General features: G+C 37.9%; 1 protein-coding gene across 2 annotated transcripts in view; it reads right to left on the bottom strand.

Moving 5' to 3' along the window:
• The window catches only part of LOC131572814 (hepatocyte growth factor-like), a 54,447-nt gene extending 45,343 nt beyond the window's left edge, over nt 1–9,104 (bottom strand). For both annotated transcript variants that reach the window (XM_058826191.1, XM_058826192.1), the window contains exon 1: nt 8,916–9,104. In XM_058826191.1, the coding sequence (XP_058682174.1) occupies nt 8,916–8,991 (76 nt within the window). In that variant the 5' untranslated portion in view covers nt 8,992–9,104. The remainder of the gene's footprint in view (nt 1–8,915) is intronic.
• Nucleotides 9,105–19,437: the final 10,333 nt, after the last annotated feature.

The following is a 19,437-nucleotide window of genomic DNA, read 5'->3' as shown; positions in this document are numbered from 1 at the left end:
GTGCCCAAGGAAATTGGAAATTGAAACTGACACATCACCTCTAGTAGGATGCAGCATTGGACAAGAGCTCCATAATTTCATTTGGGATTTCCACAGTCTCCCTGCTGGTGTTCCCCATTTTCATAAGAGACTTTAAATATTTCCTTAAGAAAAAAGGTACCTCACAGGGAAATACATTTACCTTGGAGCTACAAGAACTCACCTTTCAGTTCCCTTACTAAATCTTCAAATGAGATTTCTATACAGTCTTCTTACAAGAATCATTGACTGAGACTGCTCAAATTATAGGGCACCTGGAGGAAAAGATTTTCAACAATACCTTTTCTTGGAGCAGTTCCAGTCCATGTCAAATCATTTCAATAATCAGGGATAATCAAAATTGACATTCTGCAGCATTTTTGTAAGAAAACTCACCAACAAATTGCAGTGCCTGTATTCTAGAACCTGCTTAACTTTAGTTTTAGTTATATTTATACAAAAAGAACTAGCAACACAGAGAACTGTGAGAAATGGAACCCACAGCATAAATATCATAGAAAGACACCTTCTTGATTAACAAGAGAAACAGGTTTGAATCGGCAAAGGTGTTTGTATTTTGATCTCTCTTTCTCTCCAGTTATTCTGTAATCACTGGGCTGATAGAAAAATGACATCAAAATAGTTAATTTTTTTCACTTCTGGCCTCATGTCCTACATCAGAAAAGGGCTTTGGGCTCCCAAGCTACAACATCCCTCAATTCTCAAACTACCTGATTATGTTCTGTATCTCAAATTAAAACTTACACCTTGCAGAATTAGTCTGATACTGAGCTATATGAGAGTAGAGAAATGCAGCATAAATCTAGTTGCAGGTTATTTAGAGTTCAAACACCTGAGCAAGTCACATTTTACACCCTCAGCTCTTAATCTGATCACAAAAACATTTGGTTTTGCATTATTTATTTAGTAATAAAAAAACTGAATATAGAAAATACAATGCCATTGTTGTGGTAATCCAAATAACATGCAGGGTGTGATAGGCCCAAAGACCACCTTTGTTCATTATAATGAGCTCAAAACATTACTTGTGTTATCTACAGCAAAGTTTTACTAAGAGATTACCTGAATTCACCTGTTTCATTGGTAATCCCTTTCTTCTTCCTCAACCCCTCCAGCTTTTTCTAATAAAGATGTACATTTTAGGCTGCAAAGTTATGGTATTACAGAGCACAACTGGAGTACTACAGCTGCCTCCCCTAGAAAAATCTTAACGTCCATGGACTTGTTACAGACTACAAATCTTTTATTAAATACCAGTTATGATGCACTCAGCATGTCAGCTTCCAGGGTTTCCAAATTCCAAATTCCACTAGCAAATTTTAGTACTTTCTTAAAGAAGTACACCTTGAAGTCTCCTGATAATGTAAGAAAGCTTATTCCTTTTGTTTGTTTTTAATTTTGCATCCCACTTTATTATACAGAAAACCATCAAAACTTAACACTAAATTTTTCAAATGGGAAGATAAATACATTTAAATTAAATGTTTATTTTTAAATTGAAATTCTTAATGAATACTTGGTGCTTTGTGATTGAGTTTTTTTCCCTCTTCTGTTTGTTTAGACTTGAAGAACTTGAGCATTTTATTATTTATTTGCTTTGTTGAGCTAAACTTCCAACTGTGTGAGGACTTTTTATAGCTTCCGGTTTTTAAAAAAATATGAACACTCATGTAAAAGCATCACTGTTCTTTGTTTGTCAGATGTAAGAGATAAACTAAATCTATAGGGAAAATAAATCAAGAAAATGAGGATACCTGAATTCCTGAGACTAGAATATGCTGTCAGAGAACTGCAGGAATCCACTGCAGTCCTTCCAAATGGAGAATGAGACACAAAATAATATGGCATGTGGAGAAATATTTAAAAGAGGGAAATTGTCCACATGCTGTGCAGGAAGCACAGAGAAACTGATGATTCAAAATATATTCCAGTGAAGAAAAATGGTCATATAAAGTGACACAATATTTCAGAAATATAAAACAGGCATAGGCGCTTTCTTTCGTATCAACTGGCATGTTAGATCTCTGTTTAATATTTTGCACCATGTTTGTAATGAAATAAAGTCACTTGACCTTGAGAAGTTCACAGATGGACTAACTAGAGATTGACTTATTTGTGTTATAGTTGATAACCAGGTCAGAATGCTAAAATGAGATTAGCTATTAATTTAATTTTGCAAACAATCATCACTGCAAGCTAAAGTAAACTGGATTTTCCCAATGGGCTAGGAAAAAAAATGATGAGGAGAATATCATGTGATTTAAAACTTGGGTGCAGGGGGTGGGAAATCAGAAATCTACCATCCTTTGAATGGTACCATATGAAAGACCTTAATAAAAAAATAAAAAAAAAAACAACACTAAACACACCTGAAATAAACATAGGAAAGCACAGTTCAACACAATAAACATGTCAAACATTTTATTAGGGGACACCCTACTTGACAAAAAATTAATGGTACCTTATATTCATAAGTTTCTGAATGGGAAAATTGTGCAAAGCAAAAATCTGCAAAGCAATGTATTATTACAGTGTCAGATATATCAAAGCAGAATGCTTATCTAAGCATAAACATTGACAATTTAATACAAAAATTAAAAACAAAGTATGTTTATATGCATAAAATAGCATTGGTAAAACTTGTGTAAAAAGAAAAAATCAGTGAGTGGGGTTTGAAAAAAAAGCAAGAATTCTCACCATATAAGGGTTGACACCAGTATACAAATACAATGAGGTGTTTAACTTGTCTATAAAGTATGATAGAAGGGATAGTTTTGATTATATTCAATAAAGTATTTCCAAGACAATGCTTTTTAAAGGATATAAAACATTGAGGGTAAATGTATTCTGGTGTGTGTCTCAGTATGATAACATAAATATACTGGCTTCATCAAGAAAAAAGGAAAAACCAAACAAACCCAATCTTCACCAGATGGTAAAAGTAGATGTTACTAAATGCTTTTGGATGCAACATGCTTAAGTTAACAGTGTGGTCATTTTGAAAAGAAAAGATGTTAAAGATGAATGCTGATGATTAATAGGGTCACCACAGAATTGTTATCTGTGTGAAGAATTAGAAAGCACTTTTTCAATAAATACATTCAAGGTAATTTTGTCTCTTAAGTAATAACAGAGTCACTTTACAGAAAGAATTAATGCTCAACACTTTTAATTTACTTTCATTTACTTTGACTTTTCCTTCTGCCTGTTTCAGTATCAGAAATATCCAGATTCCTGGCTAGAATGCAAAAAGTGAACACCTTTTCCAAATGACTTCTCATTTGGGGGGAGAAGGAAAAAAAAAAAAAAGGAAGAAAGGCAGGCCAACATAATGAGAAACTGGAACAATCTGAGCTGTGCCCAAGAAAACAACTTTGTAGACTGGATAGGCTTAAAAATGCCAGATTAAGTTTAATGCGGTTATTTATGTAAGACAATAATTTGGCGTAAAAGAAGTTTACCAACCATACCCATAAAATCTGCAGTCAGCTGTGTAGATGGAAAGTCACCAAAATAAAACCAGCTGTCCAGGAGGCATCTCTAGCTTGTCAAAACTAAACAGTTTCTCAGAAGTACCTGGAAGATGATGTGAATATTTTAACTTCTGAAATTTATTTTCTTGGCACAAGAGCCTCATGGGAAAAAACACAATTTTTAGAAAGCAGTTTGAAATATATATATAACTATCCATACAATATCTATATATAATAGATAATGATTTCCGTATTTCTACTTTGGCTCTCAGTCTAGTTGTTGAGGAGATTCAGGAAATTCAAAAAGATATTTCTTTCTGGCTTTACATTACCACAAACATCACACAGCCCCACCCCCTTATTAACAACTGCAAAGACTGCCATGAAACTGGGAACCCAACTTTATGCTAAGTCCTGCCTTTGGAACCCACTCCTATAGTCAGCATGAAAGCCCTAGCAGCTAAGGACAATGCTAACAACTGATATTTATATTCTAAAATTGGATGGAAGCTGCAAATGGACAGCTCTTTTCCTTCCAAGAAAAGGTTATCTGCTCAGCAGGATGCTGGGACTCACTGGCAGAAACAAATGTGCTGCAGTTTGTACTCTGACTTACCGTATCTAACCTCTGGCTAAATTACTGAGAGGATTTTCCCTTGTAAGATTTGTCTTCTTATGCATTGTGCACAAGCATTAAATCCTCGCCATTTTCCATTGCATTCCATAATCTTTACAAGCACCTGGTGGCTCTTTCAAGGCACCCAGCATCTTGTGCCCTTCCTTTGTGATGGTGTCCCAGCCAACTGGAATTCTGGGCGTGCAGCAAGGGGTATGGAGAAAAGCACAAGTAGGCAGGGCAGGGATTGGGCAAGACAAAGAATAACAGATGTCTGAGGGCAGCAAAACAGCCCCTGTGAGGAGTGATGAGAGCCTTGCTGCATGTTGTATACATAAAAACAGTGCTGCTGGCCAAGGCAGCGAGTCATAGGAAAAGCTGGAGCTGAGGGGGACAGAGGCAGCAGCCAGTCCCCAGCTGGGCCAGCAGCACCGAGGACTGCCAGGCACGGCTGGGCTCATCAGACAGCACATGGGTGGAGGCCCACAAGCCACTCAAAACTACAGCTAGACTTTGCCAACACATTTGATTAATCTGGAGCGTGTTCCCAGCTCTGCTTCACCACAGTGCTGCTTTGCATGTAGGTACTAACCACATTCAGGAACAGCTCTACAACCCTCTGAGGGCACTGCCACAAAAACCTACAGGAAAAGATAGGGTAGCAGTGAGGATGTCCTCACCTCTTCTCGCCAGCTCTTTTTAGCTGCCATGTGTTCCCCACAGCAAAGTTTTGCTTCCATTATGGCAGCTGTTCTACTACCCTTGCTTCCCAAGTAAGCATGGAGATCAATCCTTTCTCACCTCCATAGTCAATCCATTCTCACCTCTGTGCTACTTTCCAGTCTCTGCCATTCCACCCCACCTCAATGCTGATGGAGGGAAAGCAAAATTCCAACACTCATCCAGTACAAGTAATTGTAAAACACTCAGGGCAATGCTTTTCACTCCACATCACGCTTTTACTCAAAAAGAGGCCCAGTTATCCTGGTTTCAAACCTCCTTGGAAAAGTTTGAAATGCTTAAGTGGCAAACTAATGTTCAGCATAAAGATCTAAAGGGAGATATTCTGCTCTCTCAGGGAGACTGCACATTTCCCTTCCAACCCTGGCCTCAGTTGAAGTATTACAATAATGACAGATGAGCTCCTCCAATAAGAGGCTTTCCTTTCCTTGACTTCAGTGGTCAATTTTCCAGTTTTACGCAACATTTTAATCTCGTGTCTTTCAACTCTATATTCTCCTGCTATGTTGCTTATGAAAATGGCATTAATAGAAACAGAAAATCTGTTAAGCAGGGTAAGTGCTGTATTACATGTGAGAGCAAAACAAGCAGCCCCTGGCACTGAGCACCAAAAGGATTCCATTAAACAGAAGGAATACACTCTTCCAACTGGCACAGTATCATTTCACTTTGTTGACAGTATATAGCATAATGATTATCTACAGCTGGGATGGGAAAGTATAAATCACATTAATTTTTAAAAATATACTTAGCTATGCAGACCACAGGAATACACAACTTTCAAAAATCGATTATGGCTATGGAATTGGATTTTATTTTTCTTTAAGTGATAATTATATATATAGGAACTAAGAGCAACTCCCACATCTTCATTAGCAACTTCTTCAGATCATCCAAACTACAGAATGTGCTTTAAATAAATTTAAATAAACACACTTGGCTGGCAGTCTTCTCACAGAAAAATGTATCTTTAATTTAAATAAATCTTTAGCATTCACTCTTTTGCAACATGCCAATCTACTTGTTGCTTTGATTAAAGAGTAATTTTTAGTTTCATTAGATGAACATTATTAAAGAGATTCTTCCCAAGAATATTGAATAATAAGTATTTTTGAACAAGAATGAAAATTCCTTGATAAAGTTATTAGCTACAGATTAAATTCTTTGTGCAAGTGACAGAGACATAGAGGATATTGATAATGACTAGGCAAGCAGTCTATAGGAGCCATGCACATTTATCTTTCATCAATCATAGTCTTATCTTTTATATATTAAAGAGAAACTCAGAAAGTGATAGCGTAGACAGCTTGCTGACATTTTAATTTCTTGTGTTTTCTTCACCCTCCTTTTTCTTTACTCCTTAATATAACCCAACTGTATTAGTCAGCAACTTCTGTTACACAGGACATTGTCTTTGCACAGAAGTTAGGGCATGGGATTACAAACCCAGAATATTCATTCACAGAAGAAGCTATGTTCATCGTTAAGTACTTTTGAAATTTGATTTAACAGAACAGCACTAGAAGTATGGATGTGCATTAGCAAAAGATGTTTTAATTCATGTTTTAATTCTGTTTTCATTATTTAGCTTGTTTTTCATATCTGAAAATAACAATATGTATGCAAATCTTAATCTTTCTTAAAAACAACCCAGTAAAAAGGATCCATTGTCCCAAAGACAACATGTATGTTTACAAAGCAATCATTTTCAGAAATGATCCAGAAATTTGTAAATTGTAATTTGTACTTCAGAAAGAAGTAGCACAACTTTCTCTTGCCTACTGTGTAAATATACAGACACTTGTGTTGAGGATCATGTATTTTTAAAAACAAGGTAAACAAAATGGCAGCTTGTGATAAGAGTCATCTTTCTTGCCAATAAGGCAAACAACAGGATTAATTAATATTAGGAAGGTGGAGGAGGAAAATTAAGAAAGTCAGGGTTGTCAAGAAACTGTCACCATGAGAACTGGTCTGAAAACAAGTCCTACTCTGAAAAACTCTGAAATTTCAGAAATATAATTTTTCTCCTCATCAAGGTGAACTATTCACTCCTAAACTGGAGATCCCCTTGGTTAAGGCACAACACTATTGATCAGCCCAGTAGTGATACAGGCAGTACAGAAGGTGTCTCTCAGTGTCCCTCTCAAAATATCAAATAGATCCAACACTCATTGAAGCTGGTAAACTACAGACCAACACTAAGAGCCTACAGTCAGGGACAACAAGGACCTTCACTCAAGTAAAGCACCCTGACTTACCAGGACAGCAAAACATGACTTAGCTTCTTATGAGCTTGGCTATAGACTAGCTGTGTACCTTTGGTCCATGGAATGAAGTGTGTGTGTGTGTGTGTGTGTGTGTGTGTGTCTGCAGTGTTCATTTTGCTTTTTTATTTCTACCTGTCCCATCAGTTGATGAGCTTCTGTCACAGGTAAAGGTTTCTCAAGAGCAGCTTACCACAAGCTATTGGCAATGTCCCCTGCTGCATATTTCTCTGTCATTTGATTTGAGGGAAACAAACCAAAGAAAGTTTCTCTTTAACAGGAATTATTTTTGTGAAAAGTTTCAATGTATCAGCATTTTCCAGTAAAAGAAACACAAAATATTTTCTCAGAAAATTCCTAACCAGGTCTAGTCATCACTTTTCAGAGAAGCTGCATGTCCAAAAAATGGAAATTCCAATGTTCATGGAAAAGGATTTCCGAAGAGTATAATACCACAGTGTCTGCATCTCTGTGTCACCTGCTAAAGAATGCCTGTGAAAACAATATCCCCAGTGAGCAGACTGAGCTCAGAAGCTGTAATGAGATTGATCAGCATCCTACAGAACCACACTCTTGCTTCCAGGGGGAAAACAACAGGTTTTACTGCACGTGATGCTGCCAGTTTGTTTTTGACTTGCCCACTCAGATCGCAAAATATTCCACTTTGAAATCCCATTTCAAAATATTTATTTTTTTTTTTTTTTTAACTGGAAAGCATCTAGTCATATCTTGGAAGCCATCAGCATTCCTTGCCCAATGCCCTCAGATATTGCCCCAAAACTCAGCTGCCACACTTCCCTGCCCTTGCTTTGCCCGCTCCTGGCAGATTTTTTCCCTGAATTGTATCTGTCCTTTGTTTCTGTCTGTGCAAAGGTCTGACCCTAACAATGTTGCCGGAAGGAAGGAAAGGTTTGTAGAAACCTTTACAAACTTTTTTTCTTAAACGTCTTCCCAGAGGGCCAATAGAAAGCACAGAGTTGGCTCTTCAGATAACCAGTCCAGGGGGGACACTTCAGGAAAGAAATTCAGCTAAAGAGCATCCAGCACTTGATTACTTATTGTTTGTTCCTTGCCCCCCTCCTCCATCTCCCGGATTTCAGCAGGAACATCTAATGAAATTACAAGTATTTCAGTCTGGAAATAGCATGTTCATGCTGTTGAAATTCATCAAGGGCATTCCCGTACAGCAATGCACTATCCCGTGCTTTGGGTATTCCTCGTCAACTTCTGTTATTTAACATTTATTCTACCGCTGGAAATTAAGGATACACGATCTCGTCCTGATACCGGCCGGGAGCACCTCTGGGCAAAGATGAGGTTTCCTTCCCCTCTCTCCCGGTTTCCAGGTCTGCCCGTCCTGAGCGAGCCCCGCGCACGGTGCGGGCGGAGGGGAGCGGCGGCCGCTCCGCAGCCGCGGGCCGGGACCCGCCTCCCGCAGGGCTGCGCGCCCGGAGCGCGGCTCGTCCCGAGCGCCGCAGCTGCGCCGCGCTGGGCTCCGCGCCGCTGCCACCCCGCCCGGCCACGCAGGGTGAGGCTCTCTCTGCCAGCCCACCTGCGGACTCCGACCTGCGGGCTGCGGGCTCAGGGCTCCGACCTGCGGGCTGCGGGCTCAGGGCTCCGACCTGCGGGCTGCGGGCTCCGACCTGCGGGCTCTGACCTGCGGGCTGCCCCCTGCTCGCCGCCCCAGCAGCCTCCGTGTCGCGGCGGAGCGGGGGAGAGGGGACGTGCTGCGGCTGCGAGGCGGACGGGGGTCGCTAGCGAAGTGATAGAAGAACTGACCTGCCGCGGGGATGGCGGTGGGCAGCAGCAGCAGCTGGTGGAGCAGCAAGGCTGGCAGGAGGTGGGTGGCCCGCATGGTGCTGGCGGCCCCCGCGGCGGCTGGCGGGGAGGAGAAGGGGTGATGGCTCCTCGGAGGGACCCCGTGCACCGCCGGTCACTCGAGGAGGCAGAGTGAGCCGAGCTTTTTATTGCGATGATCTAAGTTTGTTGTGTGATTAACTAGAAAGATCTGGGTCCCAACTCCCTCTTACGGTAAGAAACTGTTTAACAACATCCCCTCTCTGCCTCTTCTTCTCCTCCCCTCCTCAGGAGCTGCCTCCCTTCCCTCCCACCCCTCAACCAGCCCAGGGAGAGGGCTTCCATCGCCTCATCCCTCCCTCCCTCCTTCCCCACCCCGCCTCTCTCTCTCCATCCCTAAGAGGCTCGAGAGGAGCAGCCGGGCCGGGCCGGGTCCTTCAGCTCATGCCCCGGGGCTGGTGGCTCCTGCTGCATGGTTCCCTCACACACCCCAATTCCATCTCACCTGCAGCCACAACAGACCTGCCTTCCCTGCAGACATGTCCCTTCACAACGTCCCACTTTCTGCACCTGCCCCTTGGCCTCATCCCCAGGCAGCACCTCGATCCACAGCCATTTCCCTGGGACTCTCCCACCCCATGGAGAATTTCACTGTAAGGAAACACCTTTCCTCTGACCTGCCCACGGCTGCCACCAGCCTGGCCTTTCCATCACCCTCTTTGGCCATCTGACAAATGCCACTTCCCCAAAATTGTGGCAGCTCTGAGGAATTTAAAGGTCAAGTATCAGCTGCAGGCGTGGTTCCATGGAGATAAGCTTCAGTCCAAAGCGATGCCTGACCTTCCTTCTGTCGCAGGCAAAGTCATTGTAATTCTTCTCTTGCACTTCATTTTAACCTCATGGAAGCAATGACATTGGGTTTTGTTTAAAGTCATGAGACCGGCCTTCGTGACACGCAAGTGTTCGAAAATAAACACTTGAGGAAAAGTTTTGCTGTAATTTAAACTGTTCCTTTCTCCCATGCATCCACCTACCATCTAGGGCAGGAGTGTGTGACAACAGCGGAAACTGTTTCCCTCCATTTTCCACAAATAAACCAGAGACCTACATGTGGCCTCGTGCCATGAGTCAGAAAAATGTGTCTCCTTCCCAGCCGGGACTCCTTAGCCCATATCGATGATTAGCACCTTTGAGTGAAACAGCTGTTCTTAAAAGAATAAGTTGTTTCCTGATCCACAGATAACTTTTAATCAAGTATTTCCAATATATGTGAGTGGGATTTTTACCCAGTTTGTGCCCAGTGGCAAAAGTAAAAATTTCCATTTGGGAGTTACTGTCTTACAAAATGAAAGTAAGGTGACAAAAGCAAGTTGAGAGACAGTCTGTTAAGAAAATATTTTGAACATTTGGTATTACAGGAAAAACACAATTGTGTGAAAAAAATACTTTCTGTTGCAGAATGAGCATTATTTCTAGAAGTTTTAGTTGATCTATTTTTATTTTTTTTTTTGCTGTCCTTGTTTTTCTCCCAAGAGTAAAAGTTAATTTCCAGGAATTTCTTGGAGATGTACAACCTGAGAAACAGAGAACATGTATTCCACAGGCCAACAACCTTGTGTAGAATCCTTGTCCACTGCAACTCATAAAACATGGATTTCTCAGGTTTTGTTTTTTTTTTTTTTTTCTCCCTGCCAAAGATAGACATAAGTATAAACAAAAAGCAACAAAAATAACCATATCACTACTCTGAGCCCAAAATAGCCACATTCTGTTAACCAGATGTATTTGACTTGTTGTCCACGCATGTGCTGCGTGACCTTTTTTTGCAGAGGACAGAATCATGGACCATTAAAGTAGAATTTTACCACTGACTTCCCTGAGAGGAACATTGGGCCTGCATTCAGATTCCTTCTAAATTTTAGGAAGATTGCTGTTGTGTCTCTTGAGGACTAGGGTGCTCCTTAATGGAGGAAATTTTCTACTATATGGATTCCTATTATAAATTCTATTAATTATAATGTGGATTATTAATGATGTGTCTCAGTTCTGTAGGAGAGCTCAGGTTCTGGTCATAAGCTTCTTTAGCTGCATGTATTTTGCTGGGCAGGTGTAATTTTATAATCCTGCTTCTCCGTTTGTCCAGTTTTGGGGTCTGCTTGAGGATACCTCTGCCATAAATGTCTCCCCTCAGAGGAAGTCAGGGCACATGGACTGGAGGGCCAGAGACAGAAGGTACATGAGAATGAGAAAGATCCTACAGATTCTATATTCAGATGTTCTATTTGTCAGCAGTCAGGACAAAGATTTGCATCTGGATCTATGAGAGGAAAATGCTTTTTGATGGCACATCATATAATGCAAAATGCAACATGTTTCTTTTTCTGGTTCTTCTTGCCTCATATATTTTGCAATGGAAGCATGATGTTGTATCAATTCAATCAAATTTTACCTTGAAATGAATTTTCAATATGAAGGAAAGCTGCAAAAATTGCATTTTCATGCTTAAATTTTCAGAAAGTATTCCATATTCAGTTTCAGTCTGCACATAGAGTAACTAAAAATTGAAATACAATATTCAAAAGTTGTAGGTTTAATGCAATAATATTATGTTTTCTGACCTTTTGAGGGCATGTTTTTTGACCTATTAATCTCTTTCTCTATTTCTGTTTTTGGGGCTTATCTGAGAGTGGGGATTTTTGGGTTGTTGGTTTTTTCTAATTTTTTGGCAGCTCTGCAAACTTGCTCTGATAACCTGGCTTTCAAATCAGTGTAGCTCTGTATTAGGAAAGTAGCATAACATTGCTGCAGATGTTATCTGAAAATAAAAGAGTTACTGCACACTTTACCAAAGATATATTTGCTCTGGATTGCCTACATGAGTGAAAAATTTTGAAAAACTTTATTTTGGTTGGAAAAGTAAGCAGACATGACCAAACACATAGAAACTGCTATTTTTATATTCTCTTTTCTGACCATAAACACAGTTGAATCTGTTTTTCAGATGTAACTTGCTATTCAGAAATGCTAGGTATTCACAGTTTGGGCAGGAATCCTTACATGTATACAAAATAATAAGTCACAATTAGATTCAAAGAAAACTTTTCTAAATATATCAACATCTCTCATATGAAGCAACACTTTTGCTCAAAATTATCTTTTTTACTTCTTGATTTATCTGGTATAGGTATCAGTGTGGTAAAGTCCTACTGGGGAGTTAGCCAAATAAGTAAGTGCTTGCAGTAATTATTGTTAAACACGGAGCTGATGGATGAAAAAGTCTCAGGCTGCTGGACTAGTGTAAACAAAGCAGTTGTGTTTCACATTTCAAGAAATATTAAGCTTTATTGTCTTTCTTTTCTAACCTGTTCTTGAGATTAAGAACAGAAAAGGCTGTGGTATGGACCACAAGATTTGACACTGCTGGGAAAGGCAGAGTTTAAGCAGAGTAACAGCACCAAGCTCTAGGAACACGTGGTACTTTCCAAGATGATACCCATGCCTTCTTCCTGCAGGAAAAGAAAGGCAAATAAGGCGTGAAGACTGGAAGGAGGCGCAGGAAGAAATGGATAACAAGATCCACACACAAGAATTAATGTCCAGTTGAAAGCAAAGGCTCAGAAACTTCACGGTCTACTATTCTAGAGTCAGTCCAAAGGACTTTGCATGTCATCATACTAAATGTTGCAGATCTGACCTGCTGGTCCCAGAGGGCAGATTCACCACGCCAGTCAAGCGTGGAGAGCCCCGTGCGGTGGAAAGGGAACGTGTGGCACCTCACATGAGGCTTTGTGTTGATTCCCCACCAGGGAAACCCCAGGATGAAGACGAGCTCCAGAGTGGCTTGTTTGGGCTTGATTCCACCCATTATAATTCATATGTATTCATAATATTAAAACATAGATAATTTACAATTCTTCCTGCACCCAGAGTCCCAGGTGTTCAGGCCCAGCTGCTAAACCCGAGCCAGGTAATCCAGCATTCATCCCTGCAGTCACTTAACAGCATAAATCCTTTATGGTTTTCCTGCCTGGGACATATGGTAATTGCTTTTCTCATATTTGCTATATGATAAGTAAGAGTTAAGATGGATAACAGAACAATTTTTAAGTTCTGGTGTGAATGTTGTTTAAGTAATTTATGGAATGGTACCCAAGGGCAGCAGATGATAATGCAGCCCATCAGAAATTACTAATTCTAATACTTGGGAGAAATAAAAAGAAAAGAAAGAAAGAAAGAAAGAAAGAAAGAAAGAAAGAAAGAAAGAAAGAAAGAAAGAAAGAAAGAAAGAAAGAAAGAAAGAAAGAAAGAAAGAAAGAAAGAAAGAAAGAAAGAAAGAAAGAAAGAAAGAAAGAAAGAAAGAAAGAAAGAATGAAAGAAAGAAAGAAAGAAAGAAAGAAAGAAAGAAAGAAAGAAAGAAAGAAAGAAAGAAAGAAAGAAAAAGGCAGTGCCAAGAAAGTCTGCAAATATGAGAATCACAGTAGTACTGGTAAATTGATTCTAATGTATTTTGTATTACTCAAGGCCTAATTTGAACTGCAAACCCTTTACAATAGCTTTTTAATTTTTTTTTTTTTTTTTTTTTTTTTTTTTTTTTTGGTAAAAGAATATAAGAAAAAATGAACCTCTCTGTGACCTTGGTCTACTAAAATTGTGTTACTGGCTTTTGGAAAAAAAACAGAAGTATGTTTGATATGAAGCAACAGCCCTAGAAACCCTTAATTTACATGCCATGGTTAAAGTTATTTCTCTGAGGATGTGTTTTGGTTCAGAAAGTCATCATTGCTTTGCATGTTTAGGTAAAGTACAAAACTTGACAATGGTAAAGGAAATCTACATTTGTATTAGTACTTTTTCCTCTATTGTTGAAAAGCTTGAAAATATCCACCTAAAATATTTAACCACTAAGAAAATCTCCAAGTCATGTTGTCTTTCATGTTGTCTTTAGAATTATCTGTCTTTTAAATCAATTTAATAATTTTAGTGCCTGATGTAAGGTGTTTATACATGTCATTTTGACAGTATATTAAAGCTTTCTTTTATATGTACAAATAATTCACCCCTCCTCCTTCATTTTTTAAGTCAGTGAAAACCAAGAATGTGCTTAAACAAAACCACTGAACATCCCTGGCTGAATATTTGTTTTCATTTACCTGGTTAAACCATAAAACCTAGGATAGTTTTTCTAAGATCTTTTTATGTTATCACCATCTGTGGTGGTTTCAGAGGTCCCAAAATGGAGAATAATTTTTGCATTTCCCAGAGTATTTTTTTTTTCAGTAATTGTTTTTATTTCAAAAACAGAATAAAATTTTGATGGATTTCAAATCTGCCCTTTTTTGTTTTTTTACTTTGAAATTAAATATGTATATATATATATATATATTATATATATATATATATATATATATATAACATACAATAAAAAGTCCAAACAAGCCACAGTTATTCCAGAAAAATTTTGACAAAAGCAATGTAGATATGTTAATTCAGACCCATGAATTGGTTTGTTCAACAGAAATGTGTGCTTTCAAATTGGGAAAATTTTCTTACAGGTTCTGTATAACATACATTTTATCCCTAGAGGAGGAAAAATGGTGGCTGAAAGCCAAGGATCTTTATGTTCTAATATGATACTTCTGTAAAAAATAGTCATTGCCAGATAAGCTGAGAAAACACCACCAAAACTGATGCTGAGAAAAAAGATACAATAAAAAAGATAATATACAGTGGTTTAATAAAAATGAGATATTGCTATAAAAATACTATTAATATATCTCAGACTGGTATAAATTTTTTAGAAGTGTTTTCAATAAGTTTAGAGTACCAAATAATAAAATTAAACTGGTCTTTGACTGTGGATAACATGCTATGGAACAACTTCAGCAATTCAAAAATCCAGAGACAAAAGCCTTAGCTCTTTGAATTCCAGAGACTGAAGACTTCCAGAACTTGCTGTCAAAAGTAAATTCTCTAGGATTTCGTATCAAAGAGGAGAATTTCTACCTAGGGTGCTGTTAAAGATTTTAGAAAGAAACCTTCACAGGGATTCATCAGTTTCCTAGCAGTCTCTCAGACATGAGGCCATATTAATAACAGCTCAGAAAGAAACACAAACAAAAAAGAAGTCATGATTCATGGCCATAAAATACTGATCTTTCCTGGTTTAAGGTTTGTAAGCCCAGAGACAGAGAGCTTTCCAAGATATCAGAAAAGATGTTATCAAAGGAGAAATCTCAGCTTGACATCTTTTAAAGAATAAGCTTTGGGTACTTTATTTGAATCAAAGTCTCCTTGTTTGGGATATGAGCTTTGTAATGCAGCTACTGGAAAATAGTCAAGTAGGGAAAAGGGACATGTGGCTGCAGAATCAGGACAGGAACTCTCAAAGGAAGACTAGGGCAAACTGTTAAATTTCTCTGCTGTGTCATTTTTTTATATCTTCAAGAAGAAACCCTTTAGTCAGCCCACCTTTGTCCCCTAAGGTCTTGCCAGAGCTATTGCAATTCTGGTAGTGAAATGATGCTGATAACGGTGTGATTGCTCCACATCTGCTGTGCCAATAAAGCATATTCACTTTTCCAGGCTATTTTTAATATTCTATACCTCAATACCATGCACAGAATTTTTTACTAAGTACCAAATCCCCACATTTCATAGAGATAAACTGTTGACAAAGCTTATTTGTTATAGGTGAAATTTGGACATGGATGATTAGGCTTCACTGCACATTAAACAATGACAGAGTATATTCTTGCCTTAGCATTTTCTTCTGCTGAGGTTTTTGCTACCAATGTATGCAGCAAAAATAAGACTGAAGCAGACTTTGGATGTCTGTGGGCTGAAGCTAGAATTCTAAAGCTGTCTGCAGCTTTGCTGAACTTCATTGAAGTTTTGAACCTGTTCTTTATATAAAAAATAAAAAGAACCAAATAAAAAAGTTTTGAATTTGGAATACTACTGCTAAGCAAGCTGGTATGATGGCCTATTTCAATTTTTTGTCATATTATTAAATAAGATTTTTTTTTATTCATAAAATCAGATTGATGTATAGAAACATAAAGCAAAAAAAGAATACATTTGCAATAGTGGCATAGAAAACACTATGGAAAAGTTTTTTGTTTTTTTCCTCTGCTGAATAGCAGTTGTACTGTGCCCTAAATTAAAAGACATCATTTCTGACTTTGTATTTTTCCTGGAAGTTTATGAAAGTCTTTCTTACAGTAGTGTTATACTGATTAATACTCACTGTATCTCTTAACTCCCCAGATCAGTAATGCTGGGTTTTAATTTACCAGTCTGCGGATTAGGTTGAGGGAAAAGTCCAAATGGACAAGAAATTTTATCTATCAGTAGTCAGTGAAGCTTGTCTAGGGAAAAGTATAAAACCAGAATAAGTTTTCAGTGATATTTCCTTAGAATGTTTTCCAACTTGCCAACATTTGATGGTCAATCAACTTCTGGTGCTAGGAAATTAATTATCTTCCCAATCATTTATGACTTTTTTCTGTCTCTTTGCAGAGATGTTTCCCATGCAAACAGCTAAGCAAAAATATAAGTTAAATCAGCTGAGCAAGAGATTTTCAAATATACAATTTTGTGAAGTTTCTTTTTCCTTCTGGTAAAAAATAGCCTTTTTTCATATACTATGGAAAAATGAATATTCAGAGTTGCAATATTATTATTTTTTCTTGAGAAGAAAAGAAGCCAAACCAAACCAAACCCTAATAACCCTTCTGTCCTTGTTTTTCGTGTGAACCCTTGAATAAACAATTCATGTAAACCCTTAAATAAACAATTTTTAGTAAGGAAGTAAAACTATCAATACAGAAAATATGTAGATTTACATACCACATATCTGATTAGCATTTTTTTGGCATTTCAATATATTTCTTCATTTATTCCCAGTAGATAAACCAATGTAGTTTCACTTTATATGTTAAAGAGTAATGGCAACATTCTTTATTTTTGCCTGAGATTATTTTATACACATGTCCTTCACTTAAAGGAATACTTCAGATAAACCACTGATAATGTTCATTGAGTACCCACAGGAAATACAAGGATATGTCACTCAGCCTGAGATGAACAACGTTTAAACTATTTTTCTTATAACTCCTCCAAGGGAAAAAAAAGAATCTGGTATTTCTTTCCCAAGATTAAAATAGAAAACACATTATCAACATTCAATCTGTATTTTATGACAAAAACGTTTGATAAAGGCCTATTGAAAGGACTGGTATAGAAACCTGTCTGTATCTGGAAATAGTTTTCCAATTTTTAACAGGAGGCATAGTTAACCAAAATGTTGGATGCTGTATAACACATTTTTAAATTACCTTGGGTGCTAATTGCTGTGGTTAACCACTTCTATGCCTCATTTTCAGTAGATACTGACACTGGATATAGAATTTAATATTATCTCTCTCCAACACAATCTCCCTTTAACTTTCTTCCTACTTCTCTATTTTTCTTTCCTCCTCTCTTTTTCACTTTCCTCTCTTTTAAAACTTTTATTAAAACACCACAGTCTTCCTGTGTATTGTTAAAATATTTAATAATTTAAAAATACAGTTATCTGAGCTAAGATTTATGAATTAATTTTGGCCTATGAAGCAAACACTAGAAGAGAAGTTTACAAGAACAAAAGTTAACAAAGAATCATTACTCCAAGGGCAAAATTTAGTGGCTAAATCCCAGAGTAGGCATTTTAGGTGCATACTGAGATGCTGCCTGCCATTCTGTCCATGGTCATGGACAACTGCTGGAACGTAGTTACAGTCAAACCAAAGATACTTCTCTGTGGCAGATTTTCAAAGAGACTTCTTAAGGAGGTAGAAGGATACTAAGAGGTTGAAATGTTCTATCACACCGGTGTATCCTAATACAGATAGATTATCAGCTCTGTAAACAGCAGCCTGTTCAAAGATGAATCTTTAACAGCAGGGATCAGCTTTTCTACTGCTCACAAAGATCACATCCCAATAACATTAACTAGCTGTGGCTCTGGGTGACCCATTTTCAAAGAGATAACAAAATATGGTCACAAATTTGGTTATCCTTGGTTATCTCTCAGTCATATCTATGGGACTACTAATGTTTTTAGATACTTTTTCAAAAGAACTTTCTTGGCTCTAGGTATATGGGACTATAATTATAAAAATAGAAGAGGTTCAAAGGGTACTGACTCCAAAATAACTTACAAACTATTGATAAAAAACATACAGTTTTATACTGAGTTAAAACACTCACAAAAACAAAGATGAAATATAAACATCTGCCTTGTAAAATCAAGTTTGAATGAATAGCTAGGTTTTGTAATGGAATTCAAAGAAGAGAATAACAAGATGGAAAAATGCACATTCAAACTGAAAATCATAGGTTGTCTGGCCAGCAAAAATTCCAGTGAATTAGCACTCATGGTGAAACAGGTATTCAGTCCAATATAACATGGCTTCAACAGGAAGGAAAATAATTTTTCAGCAGTTTATCACACTGTTTAAACCAAGACTGATCATATACTTGATGAGTATCAAGACAATGACACAACCTTCTAAGTAGGTAAAAATCTCTGCAGTCAAGCAGGAATAGCAACTGCAGTAAAAGGATAAAGCCGTTTGCTTATTCATTTTTTTTAATGGGTAATAGAGCACAAATATTCTGTTTTTAATAAGAGTCACTGCATCATATCAAAATGGATTAAGTCAGTGAGAAAAATAGTATAGCTACAATAGTCTGTAAAAAAGTGTTCCACTTAGCATGTCTAAATAATAAATGCAGATGTACCATCTGTGTTTGGAATGGAAGGTTGCCTACCCACAAATCCATTTAAAAAGACATTTTTATATATACACCAGGGAACCAGAAGTGAAAATAGGAAACATAAGAAAACTTTCAGATATATTCTAGAGTCCAGGAAGCCTAAAAAAATACTACTAGACGAGAGGCAAGTCATTACATCTATGATTGTCTCTTACATAGATGGGAAAATACATATTTCTGCCTATCACACATATTTATGCCATATTATACCCTACACTTCCTACATATTTCTGCCTTGTAGCCTTACCAGAGGAAGCCCATGTTCCTGGGTGCACATCTCCTGAGAACACTCTTTCAGGTACTTGTCACATCCCACAGCAACAGCTGTGCTGGTGGAACAGCACACACACCATTTTGCCAGTTACCACGGCGTGCACACACTGGCTGGTCACAAACAAGCAATAAAATACAAATAAAACATAATGGCTCCCTACTAAAGGATATTTTTCCAATGGAAATGTTTATGTGAGCCTCTCACTTGTACCTTTCTTTGTTCTTAATTGTGGGTTGTATTCATTTCACCTAATGCTAGATGTCCAGGGTTTGGGAATTAAAATCTGAGGTAATCATTTGGGTTTCACTGTAGAATTGTTAGAAGTAAAGAAGCATTTGGTGTCACAATCAATCAGCCTTCATAGAATAAATTTCAGGGCAACTTTTGATTGTCTTTAAAATATTCTGGAAG

This window comes from Poecile atricapillus, chromosome Z (genome assembly GCF_030490865.1).
Source record: "Poecile atricapillus isolate bPoeAtr1 chromosome Z, bPoeAtr1.hap1, whole genome shotgun sequence".
NCBI lineage: Eukaryota > Metazoa > Chordata > Aves > Passeriformes > Paridae > Poecile > Poecile atricapillus.
Note: the sequence above shows the minus strand (reverse complement) of the source record. Positions and strands in the feature narration are given on the sequence as shown.